Source organism: Abramis brama (assembly GCF_963993115.1).
Source record: "Abramis brama genome assembly, chromosome: 6".
Taxonomy (NCBI): domain Eukaryota; kingdom Metazoa; phylum Chordata; class Actinopteri; order Cypriniformes; family Leuciscidae; genus Abramis; species Abramis brama.
Genome location: NC_139968.1, coordinates 9,045,779 through 9,058,136, shown reverse-complemented (window position 1 = coordinate 9,058,136; position 12,358 = coordinate 9,045,779). Strand labels below are relative to the sequence as shown.

Below are 12,358 nucleotides of genomic sequence, written 5' to 3'. Positions count from 1 at the left end.
ACAGCAGGTACACTTGTTGCTTGTATTGCTTGCACAGGTACTGAAGTCTGATTTGAAAAAAGTTTAGCTTGTTCACCAGCAGCCTCCATTTGTGTAGCAATAGTAATAGCCTTGTTAAGAGTTAAATCAGTCTCTAATAGCAGACGTTCTCTAATACGATGACTGTTTACATTCTCCACTAATTGATCTCGCAACATTTCATCATTATTAGATGCAAACTCACATGTGGTGGCTAAGTCCCGAAGAGAAGCAACATACTGCAGGATTGTTTCCCCTGGTGCTTGAATTCGTTTTCTGAATGCATGACGCTCAGCCACAACATTACGTCGAGGAATAAAGTGTAGTTTCAAAGTCTCAATAGCATCCTCCATTGTTTCTCCTTGGTTTGGAAAAGTATAGAATAATCTCTGACCTTCTGTTCCCAGGCAATGAAGAAACAAAGCTCACTTTCTTGCAACTGGCCAGACATCTCCTGATGCATTTACGACAAGTAAGTAGTTCTCAAACATCTTTAACCAGACGCCAAAAGGAATAGACGGCTCACCCGGACATGGTAAGAATGGTGTAGGAAAAGAAGCAACAGCAGACATCTTTCATGTAGAACAGCAAAATCCTCATCGCCAATTTGTTATGTCTAAGTCCTGGTAATCATGAAGACAAGAATGTTTCTTACTTCTTCAAGGTTTATTCAAACCCACAAGCAATACAACAGTGCCAGGCGTTTACATGATTAGGCAGCAGGTGCAACAACTTCCATTCTTACTCTACACCTTTTATAGGTAAAAACCTGTGGACTACAGCGCCATCTCCTGACAAGTACATAAACACAACATTCTCTCTCTATTTTGCAGGTCTCTCTGTCTACCCGCACCTGTTAGTCATCGCAATCAGCGCTCGCGCTGCTTTGTGATGACACCTGTTCCCACTTTCTCCTTAATGCTCACTCTTTATCTAGTGTTGGTTCAAGCAGTCATTTGTCGGATTATTGTTTCATGTCATGCGTTTCAACTGTTGCTCTCTTCTTGTCTATAAGATATTTGGAAGAACTCACCTTGTCCTGTCTGTCCAGTACAGTCTGTGTCACCTTGTCTTGTCTGTCCGGTACAGCCTGCATCTAAGTGTTCTCTGAGCCCTGCTTCTGCTGCATGAGTACCTCTGCGTTCCCTGGCTGAGATACCAACTAATCAGTGTCTCCATCTCTACGGGTGACCAGATCTAAGTCTTCATCGGGACAGAAGTTTTTTGACTGTTTATGTTTTCTCCAGCTCTGGGTGCTTCAATGACAGACTGCCTTCTTTATCTTATTCATTAAAGACTGTTAAAACCTGTGAACTTCTGCTTTTGGATCCTTTTTCCTTATAACTGTGACAACTTTGGCTTTCATTTGGTTTTTGTTTTCATCTGTTCATTCGTTGTTGTTACCGAACTATTAGTATTATAATAATTTACTTTTGTGGTGTAAAAGTCAGTTCACAGCTACCCAGAGAGAGGCCACTCACCTGCTTTTAGATCCAACCTCACTCTGGCCCGGTGACGTGCAGCGTGGATGTCCCGCGGTCTCGGTCCAGCCCCAACGTGGATAACGAGTGGGAAGAGAAACACCACAATGACAGCGGAGCACATGGCGAGCTGTCAAAACAGTGCTTGTGTGCTCCAAATACAACAACACACGGAGAGAAAAGACAAAAAAACACAGCAGATCAAACCAACGTCATGACAGCAACACGCCCCCCCCCCCCAAAAAAAAATAAAAAAAAAATAAAATAAAAATACTTACCACAAACCTACTGCAAACATACTGTGTTATCCAGCCCTCATCCAGGTGCTACGACACAGACGGACAAAGGCCAAGGCAGACGGGACCGTGATTCTGTGCAGGGAAAAGAGGTGGTTGATAACCCACAGAACATTTAAAAGGAGACATACCCATAGACACTAACTGCAGGGAGTTGTGGGAATATTCCACCCACGATAGCTGCTGACTCCATGAGCACAAACTATGTGACTCCAGGCAGTGGAGAGCTCACTCAAGATCCTGGTTGGCTCGCTCTGTCTGCCCATTGGTCTGAGGATGAAAACCTTAAGACTTGTTGAGGCCCCGATCTGTCTACAGAACTCTTTCATAAAACCAGGAGACAAATTTGGGTCCTCTGTCAGAGACCACATCCACCGGAAGACCATGGATCCACGAGGTCCACCACCACCTTTGCTGTCTCCTTGGTGGAGGGGAGCTTGGGTAAGGGGATAAAATGGGCCGCCTTGGAGAAGCCGTCCACCACCGTCAGAATCATGGTGTACCTCTCAACAAAATCAAGAGCCAGGTGTGACCAAGGACGAGAGGGAATGGGTGAAGGCTGCAACAGACCAACAGGAGACCGGTTAGACGTCTTATTTTGAGCGCATACCGAGCAAGCTAACACAAGCTGCCAGACATCTTGGGCCATGGATGGCCACGAAAACCTCCAAACCCCCGGATGACAGGCTACTCTGGACTCATGCCCCCACCTCAGGACCTCAGGACACAGAGCAGCGAGCACAAACAACTGACCCTCCGGACACCCCCTCAGGAACTCACCCCCCACACGGCCTCCCTCACCAGCCACTCGACATCTCAGGAAAGGGACCCCACCACCACCTCCCTGGAGAGAATGGTTTTGGGGGCTGTCTCCCCCCCAGGATCCTTGAACACACGAGACAGTGTGTCAGGCTTAACATTTTTGGAGCTCAGCCAATACGAGAGGGAGAAGTTAAACCGCCCAAAGAAGAATGCAAATTGGGCCTGGCGAACATTTAACCTCTTGGCTGAACGGGCTTGCTCTAAATTCTTGTGATCCGTCCAGACCAAGAAGGGCTGCGCTGCTCCCTCCAACCAGTGACGCCAGTACCCCAGCAGCTCCCTGTTACTTATGTCATAATTTCTCTCAATGGGGCTCAGACGGTGAGAGAAGGCACAAGGGTGCACCTTACCATCTCTGGGGAACCGCTGGGACAGGACCGTGCCTCCCCCGACATCGGAGGCATCCACCTCAACAATAAATTCCAGTTCAGAATCTGGAAGACAAAGAACAGGAACAGAGATGAACGGGACTTAAGAACATCAAAGGCCTCCTGAGCCTGAGAATTCCATCTGAACAGTACCAGACACATGGTTAGCTGTTAAAACAAAACCCATGTGCTCAAAAGACAAAAAGGCACGCAGACACAGAGATAAAAGACAAAAAAAAAACAAAAAAAACACAGAAGATCAGACCGAAGTAATAGTATAGGCCTATTTATAATGCAATGTTAATCAACAGCCTTTGTCACTGTTTAGAATACTATAAAATAATATACTGTCTGTCTCATTCTATCATATCTATCTATGATACATCAGCTCACAAAAGACTGTTATTTCAAACACTCGACTGATGTTATGAAGTAAGTTTGTAGTAAAAACATGTTATTACATGTCGTTTGTTAGACAATAGGTTTATGAACGCTTCACATTACAAGTTTGGACAGATGTTTGACGCATGTTGCTTTTTCAAATTAACGTTATATGTGACTGAAACTTGCAGTGCTTTCAGAGATGGAGCAGCATTTACTACTGATCACAGAGCCGCTCTTCACTAACATACTTTGCATACGTTTATTTGAGCAGGAATGAGGATGAGCTGCTTAACAGACACACCCGTTTTACACACGTCACTCAAACATAGAAGCAGGAAACTATTTCAACCCAGTTCAGGGAAACAGAAACTAAAGTATTGTTGAGCTGTTGTGTGTTTGTGTCTCTCTGTATTCATGCAGTAAAATGGCAGAGGCCAGAATTTCTCAGGATGAGTTCATGTGTCCAGTATGTCTGGATCTCCTGAAGGATCCAGTGACCATCCACTGTGGACACAGTTACTGTAAGATCTGTATTACAGGCTGCTGGGATCAGGAGGATGAGAAGACAGTCTACAGCTGCCCTCAGTGCAGACAGACCTTCAGTCCAAGACCTGCTTTGGGCAAAAACACCATTCTGGCTGAACTGGTGGAGAAACTGAAGAAGACTAAACTTCCTGCTGACTGTTATGCTGGAGCCGGAGATGTGGAGTGTGACGTCTGTACTGGAAGAAAATACAAAGCCGTCAAGTCCTGTCTGATGTGTCAGGAATCTTACTGTCAAACTCATTTTGACCGTCATGAGGAATATCACTCACGTAAGCCACACAAAGTGATTGATGCCACTGGACGACTGCAGGACATGATCTGCCTTAAACATGATAAAGAGCTAGAATTGTACTGTATCACTGATCAACAATACATTTGTGTACGGTGTAAGGAGTATGAACATAAAAAACACAAAACTGTATCAGCTGCAGCACAGAGGACTGAGAAACAGGTATGAACTTAAAGAGATTGTTCTAGCAAAATTCGGTCTTCATTTACTCACTGCCAAGTCGTTCTAAACCAGTTTGACATACTTCCGTGGAATGTAAAATATGACATCAGAACGTCTCATCTATTCTTAGTCTAAACGTTGATAGTGAATGGGGTACAAGCATTTCAAGTTCCAAAAAGGAGACAAAGGAAGCGTAAAATTAATCTAAACTTCAGGGATTAAAAAAATGAATAAGTGTGCTTAATTGTATTGAATGTGTAGTTTGGGTGACATTTACCTATAAAACTAATGAAATAATGTTGACTCTTTGGTTCTCTTACGAGAGGTTCTCTCGTATTTGCGTAAGCTAGCTTACGCTACGGGAAAAGTCATCTTTTTCTCGAGATACTGAAGCCAAAAATTATCCTTAATTTTCATTTATTGTCAACGCAGTGCAGCAGCGGCTAGCAGAGCTAGAGCGGGCAACCCTGCGCGCTCATTGGCTGCCGCGCGGCAACTGCTTTAGCCTACCAGTGAGCCCGGCGTGACGTCACGCCCAGAATGGCCGGCGTCAGAGCGTATATAAGGAGGGCTCGGAGGCTAAAACTCTGATTTCTGTCTCTTCAGCGAAGCTCTTCGCATCGCTGCACTCCGAGAGAAGCCGTCGCCGTCGTCTACAAGCAGAACGAGCCAGCTTAGGTCAGCGCTGAGGAAGCTGGACGAGTCTTCGCCGCCGTCAGCCTGCCGTGCCAGCTCAGCTATCCGGCGACATATCCTTTTCTTGCTTGTGTGCTTGTGTGTGTGTTCGCTTCGCGACACTACTAAAAGAGCAGAGGCGTTTGTTGCAAAATGCCTCGTGTTTCCTGCGGCTCGTGCCACTCTCAACTCAGCGACAGGGACCACCACGTTATCTGCGCTCTCTGCCTGGGACGAGACCATGCAGCCACTGCCATGTCTTCGGGCGGCTGCGAATTATGCGAAGAGCTGCCGATGTCGACCCTGCGGGCTCGACTCGCCTTGTTCGACGCAGAACCTGCTCCTCCTGTCTCTGGGCCGCGCAAGAAGAAGCGCCGCTCACAGAGACCACCGGAGCCCGAGACCGGAGTCAGGCCTTCACCGGAGCCTCTCCCGCGAGCCTTGCTCTCTCCCTCTCCGCCCCCGCTTCCCGACGCGCAGCCGCCGGCTCTCGCCCGCGATGCCGTCGCCTCAGGGGATGAAGCAGAGGACGACGCTATCCTGGACAGCTGTTCTCTACTGGCCTCAGACAGCGAAGAGTGGTCCGGTTCTCTCCGCTCCGCCTCTTCTTCTACTCGCAAGTCTGGTAGGACCCATGCCAGTGTGGACGCCGAGCTTCTCCGCCTCCTCACTATGGCCGTCGAACACTTGGGCCTCGACTGGTCCCCGCCTGTGGTGCCCGCACCGAACAGGCTCGACGGGTTCTTTCTACCCAGCCGCCGTCAAACGCCAGCGTCCAGACCAGCGCCTTTCCTGCCCGAGCTCCACGCGGAGCTCTCTGAGTCGTGGAACGCTCCAGTTTCAGCCAGACTCCGCTCTCCAGCCTCCTCGACTCTCTCGCACGTGGACAGAGCCGCGGAGAAGGGATATAACCACATCCCTCCGGTCGAACAGGCGGTTGCAGCGCACCTTTGCCCCCCATCCGCGAGATGGCGCTCAAAGTCTGCCCTCCCGTCTAAAGCCTGCAGGACTACCTCAGCTTTTGTCAGCCGCGCCTTCTCTGCCGCTGGACAAGCCGCTTCAGCCCTGCACACGATGGCGGTTCTTCAGATCCTCCAGACCGAACTCCTCCACTAGTTGGACGAGAAGGGCCCAAATCAGACCGCATTGACCGACCTGCGCAGCGCGACGGATCTCTCCCTTCGCGCTACAAAGATAGCAGCGCAAGCTATCGGGCGTTCCATGGCCTCGCTCACCGTCACAGAGCGCCACCTGTGGCTAACGCTCGCCGACATGGGAGAAGCTGAGAGGTCCATTTTCCTCAACGCCCCGCTCTCCCCCACCGGCCTCTTCGGCCCGGCAGTGAGCGGCCTCGTGGACCGTTTTTCAGAGGTACAGAAAGCGTCGCAGGCCATGAATCTCTTCCTGCCCCGCCACTCGAGTTCCGCTGCAGGCCGCTCTCACACACAGCCTCCTGCACGCAGCTCTACTCAGCGCCCGTCTCGTCCTCCGCCTTCGCAGCAGCGTCAGCGTGGCCGCCCCAGGTCGCGCTCTACCAGCCAGCACAGGCCGCCTCCCCCGCGGGGTCCCCGGCCTAAGGTTTCGCTGAAACCCGAGCCTGCAAAGTCCTCCTAGCACGCGCCGGGAGGAAAAGATGGTTGAGTCCCGCTGCGGCCGGACCACCGTCAAAGCTCATCTGTCTTCCTCTGCCAGTCCCCTTAGCAAAGGCTACTGCAGTAGTGTTCACCGCAGCCAACGAGCCAGCTCTTCAGCTCGCTTGCCTGCACTCAAATGCCGTTTTTACGGCGACCCAGATAAATCGCAAAAAGAGCATAAAATCTGGTCATTCGGCTCACGCCGACAGTGTTATGAGTGTAGTAAACATGCCCACACCCCAGTGTTCATTTCTACACACAAGCACGATCTCCCCTGTATATCCCACAGAGCACACTCACATAAAGCACGCGTTTGCCGCTCGTGTGTTGAAAGTAGGAAATGTGCCCACTTCCCAGTGCCCACACCTACGCACTGCCCACTCTGCTTCACATATTCAGGGTCTAGATCTCATAAAGCCCCTTGCCACCGGCCGTGTTTTAATAAAGAGTCATGTGCCCGCTCTCCAGCGCTCACACTCGCTTGTAAACACTCACATGCCCGCCCCGCCTTCGCGCCTCGGGCTGCCCACTACAGCGCGCTCTCGGTCCCTAGAGACCGCGTTTATGAGCGCTGCTCAGCCGGTTGTCGCTGTCAGCGAGCCCCCGTTCCCCACAAATTCGCCCGAGGGACTGGTTTATTTCTCTCGATCTGAAAGACGCATATTTTCAGATTCAGATTATACCCCGTCACAGGCCATTCTTGAGATTCGCCTTCGACGGCCAGGTATATCAGTACACCGTCCTTCCGTTCGGCCTGTCTATAGCACCCCGTACGTTTATGAAGTGCATGGATTCGAAAGTACCTTGCAGAGCGTGGGTGTCAGGCTGCGCTCGAGTCAGCGTGACTCAGGGCTGTGTCTCAGCCCTGCAGCCCTGGCTGGCAGTCGAATGGTACCAACAGGGAGTTACGATGGGGGTAATCTCTCACCGCAGAGTGGTCTCGACAGACGCGTCCAACCTGGGTTGGGGAGCGCTTCACGAAGGCAGACCGGTCTACGGCCTCTGGTCGGACCGGGAGAAAAGCCTCCATATAGACTGTCTGGAGATGCTGGTGGTCGAAAAGGCGCTGAAGCATTTTCTCCCATACTTGCATGGGCACCATGTGCTAGTCCGCACGGACAACATGTCAGTGGTGTCCTATGTGAACCGTCAGGGCGGAATCAGATCCAGAACCCTGCGCGCTCTGGCAGAGCGCCTTCTGGTCTGGGCTCAGGGCTCACTGCGCTCTCTGAGAGCCGCGCACGTGCCCGGGCGCCTGAACGACGGCCCGGACAGACTGTCCAGGGACAATGTTCCCCCCGGGGAGCGGGCTCTGCACTACCAAACAGTCCAGATGCTGTGGCGTCGCTTTGGCAAGCAGAAGTCGACCTTTTCGCGAGAGGTTCTTCTCGAAGAGCGAGGACGCGCTGGCCCAAGCCTGGCCCAGCGTCCCGCTGTATGCTTTTCCCCCGATCTCGATGCTGCCACAAGTGATAGCGAGGATCAGGGAGCTGATGCAGCTGTCAGACACAGCCCCATGGCCGATTCCGGTGAGGAGAGACCTCCTCTCTCAAGCCCAAGGCTTAATTCTGCATCCCATCCAGAGCACTGGTCTCTGCATGCGTGGGAAATCAACGGATATTCGTTGATCTGCCAGAAGGAGTAGTTAACACGATCGCGCAGTCCAGAGCTCCCTCGACGAGGCGGCTCTATGCGTCTAAATGGTCAGTGTTCAACAAATGGTGTGTGGGAAAGAGTCTAAACTCTCAATCTTGTGGGGTTCCACAGGTTTTGAACTTCCTCCAAGAGCTCTTGGACGCGGGCAGGTCCCCCTCCACGCTCAAAATTTATGTTGCGGCGATTGCTGCGTTCGCCGACTCGGCGCAGGGCTGCGCATTAGGAAGAAATGAACTCATTACCCGCTTCCTCCGAGGGGCCAGGAGGTTGAATCCTCCGCGGCCGCCCTCGGTCCCTATCTGGGATCTGTCTTTGGTCCTAGAGGCCCTAAAAGCTTATCCCTTTGAACCCCTGGACTCTGTGGAGTTGAAATACCTGATGTTTAAAACCGCTTTTCTGTTAGCCCTGGCTTCAGTAAAACGCGTGGGTGACTTACATGCGCTATCAGTTAGCACGACGTGTCTTGAGTTTGGACCTAATGACTCGTTAGTCATTCTCAAACCGAAGCACGGCTATGTCCCCAAGGTGTTGGGTACTCCGTTCAGAGCTCAAGTCATTTCCCTCTCAGCCCTGCCGCAGTCCGGCAGTGAGGATGGCAGTAACCTCCTTTGCCCTGTTAGGGCGTTAAGGTGTTATGTTACGCGCTCCGCCGCCTTCAGGCTTTCGGAGCAGCTCTTTGTTTCGTTTGGAGGGCGCACCAAGGGTCTCGCCGCCTCGAAACAGACGCTATCTAGATGGATAGTGGACGCTATCGCAGCAGCTTATGCGTCCAAAAACCTGCAGTGCCCTCATTGGGCGTGACGTCACACCGGGCTCACTGGTAGGCTAAAGCAGTTGCCGCGCGGCAGCCAATGAGCGCGCAGTATTGCTCGCTCTAGCTCTGCTAGCTGCCTGCTGCACTGCGTTGACAATAAATGAAAATTAAGGATAATTTTTGGCTTCAGTATCTCGAGAAAAAGATGACTTTTCCCGTAGCGTAAGCTAGCTTACGCAAATACTCGTTCCCTCTTCTAGAGAGAACCGAGGTTACGTGAGTAACCAAGTATCGTTTTATATTAATTTATAATCTTTTAAGGAAACTATAAATCTATGGATTAAAGCTACAGTATAAACTTACTATGCCAGATCATTATCCACTTTATTAATGTAACTTTTAAATTATGGTTTTGTGATAGAAGTCTTATGTGACATTTCCTGTTATTGGTTTGTCCTCTAGACTCAGCTGAAGCAGACTCAGATAAAGCTCCGTCAGAGAATCCAGCAGAGAGAGAAAGATCTTCAGCAGCTGAGAGAGGCTGTGGCGTCTCATAAGGTGAGTCTGGAGAATGAGAGAAGTGTGTGAAGCCTCAGTTAGGACTCTCCTCCTTCAGTCCTGCTGAACTCACTGAGTGATTGTGATGTGTGTTTGAACAGTGCTCTGCACAGACAGCAGTGAAGGACAGTGAGAGGATCTTTACTGAGCTCATCCGTTCCATTGAGAGAAGCCGCTCTGAGGCGACACAGTGGATCAGAGATCAGGAAAAGGATGCAGTGAGTCGAGCTGAAGAACGACTAAAGCGACTGGAGCAGGAGATCAATGATCTGAGGAGGAGAGACGCTGAGCTGGAGCAGCTTTCACACACACAGCATCACATCCATTTCCTCCAGGTAACAGAGATCTAGAATAACAGGGTCATAGTGGACTAACTTTAACCATATTTCAAAGATGATAGAATTTAAAGATGTAATTAAATCCTACTGAAGTGACTGAAAAACACTCTAAAGTTCAGCTACTTGCATTTAATGTAAATTTTAATTATAATACATTCATATAATTGCAAATAACATTCAATTAAGTGGACAAACACATTATTCAATCTGCACTTGAGTATAACTTTATGTATATTACTTCCATAAGTATATTTTAAAAGTGTGCTAAAGTGGCAAACACTAGAATTTGTATCATTAATGCCACATAATGAATATTATAAGAAAGTCTCTGATTGTGTGAAAGTGCTGGATTGAGCTGAATTACTGAAGATAAATCAAGTCAACAAGAGCTGCACAGATCTGATAGTAGTGCAGGTTATTGAGTGATGTGTGGAGCTGATGAGTTTTGATTTCTGTTTTCTGTAGAGTTTCCAGTCTCTCTCAGCACCTCCTGAATCTACAGATGTAAATGACATTTTCTTCAGTTCTCTCTCTTCTTTTGATGGAGTGAGAGAATCTGTCCGTCAGCTGAAAGTCAAACTGGAGGATTTATGCAAAGAGGAGCTCAAGAAGATCTCTGACAGAGGTAAAGTCCTGGGCCTCGTTTATAAACACGTGCGTAGAATGATCCTGAATGTGAATGTTCAACAATTTAAGGAATGTTACTATAATTTATAAAACATCTATACGGACAATCATTTTTCATAATGTTCGTAAATGCATCACAGTTCAGCTAAAATTCAAGTCCATTGTGAACAAGTGCATCAACTTCACCTACAGAGCGGCCACAAAAATCCCTGGATGGTTCAGAGGTTTGGTGCTCATCATCATGGACAAGCATATTTATATATATTGATGTACAGTAGGATGAAATCCATGGAATTTATGATAAAATGCAAGATATGTGTTTTATAAACGAGGCCCCTGGAGATTAATTTGCTCTCAGAAATGAGTCCAACATCGTCTAATATCATGAAGAACATCACATTAGAAATGTGTAGAGATGGATGAATTTTATCTTTTCATTTCTCTTCACACTGTTCATGTCTGTTTATTTCCACAGTCACATTCACCAACAGGAATCCCAGAACCAGGAACGACTTCCTACAATGTAAGTCAAGAAAACTAGCAGACAAACCCACTGAGTGTGTTCATGTTCTTCCTGTAGAAGCTGAAAGAAATCATGATTTATGAGTTTAATAATTGATCATTTAAATGATTATCAGCTGTACTGAGACACTGCTGATACACTGAATATTCAGTTATGAAGTTTACATACTTTAAAATATCAGACAGATTCATAATTCCTGATTCTGATGTGTTTTCTCTCCATCAGATTCCCATCAGCTCACTCTGGATCTGAACACAGTGAATAAACGCCTCAGTCTGTCTGAGAGGAACAGAGTGATTACTAACACTCTCACAGAGCAGCCGTATCCTGATCATCCCGACAGATTTGATGGATATCTGCAGGTGTTGTGCAGAGAGAGTGTGAGTGGACGCTGTTACTGGGAGACTGAGTGGAGTGGGAATAATGGTGTGTTTATATCAGTGTCATATAAGAGCATCAGCAGGAAGGGACAGGGTTATGAGTGTGTGTTTGGATGTAATGATCAGTCCTGGAGTTTGTACTGCACTCCCTCCAGTTACTCAATCAGACACAATAACATACAGACTGTTCTCCCTGTAAAGTCCATCAGACGTAGAATAGGAGTGTGTGTGGATCACAGTGCAGGAACTCTCTCCTTCTACAGCGTCTCTGACACAATGAGCCTCATCCACACAGTCCAGACCACATTCACTCAGCCACTCTATCCTGGGTTTACTGTTTGTTCTGGATCATCATTGAAACTGTGTTGATGCATCAGAATAGACTGTAGAGAGATTTTACCTGTAATACTTTGAGCTGCTTGATAAATCAGCAACAGTGAGATGTTGTAGAGTCTCTTATTTTCTCTTTATCACATTATTATTATTATTACAGTTGAACTTGTCATTGAAATAATATCAGACAAATGAGTGTAATAAATCCTCATATAGAAAATATGATCAGTGTGTGTGTGTCTGTGTGTTTGTCCCTTTCATGTTTCACATTAGGTTTTTTATTATAAAAATTGTTTTATTTTTTATATATATATATATATATTTACAGGTGTTTGTATGAATTTTATATGTACAGGTGAATGTACTGAGTAAATGCTATACAGTGCATCCGGAAAGTATTTACAGAACTTCACTTTTTACACATTTTGTTGTTATGTCTTTGTGATTTAGTTAAATAAAACTTTTGTGCATATTTCACACGTTTCTGGTCCCTGCTTGTAAATCAATGTCCCTT

General features: G+C 47.9%; 1 protein-coding gene across 1 annotated transcript; it reads left to right on the top strand.

Annotated features, from left to right (window-relative positions):
- Window positions 1–3,725: 3,725 nt before the first annotated feature.
- Window positions 3,726–12,190, top strand: LOC311085545 (tripartite motif-containing protein 16-like). Its single transcript, XM_084118039.1, has 6 exons — window positions 3,726–4,366; window positions 9,548–9,643; window positions 9,745–9,978; window positions 10,447–10,606; window positions 11,084–11,131; window positions 11,357–12,190. Exons 1-6 carry the CDS (start codon window positions 3,794–3,796, stop codon window positions 11,878–11,880), a joined length of 1,635 nt encoding a protein of 544 aa, XP_083974165.1. The 5' UTR covers window positions 3,726–3,793; the 3' UTR covers window positions 11,881–12,190.
- Window positions 12,191–12,358: the final 168 nt, after the last annotated feature.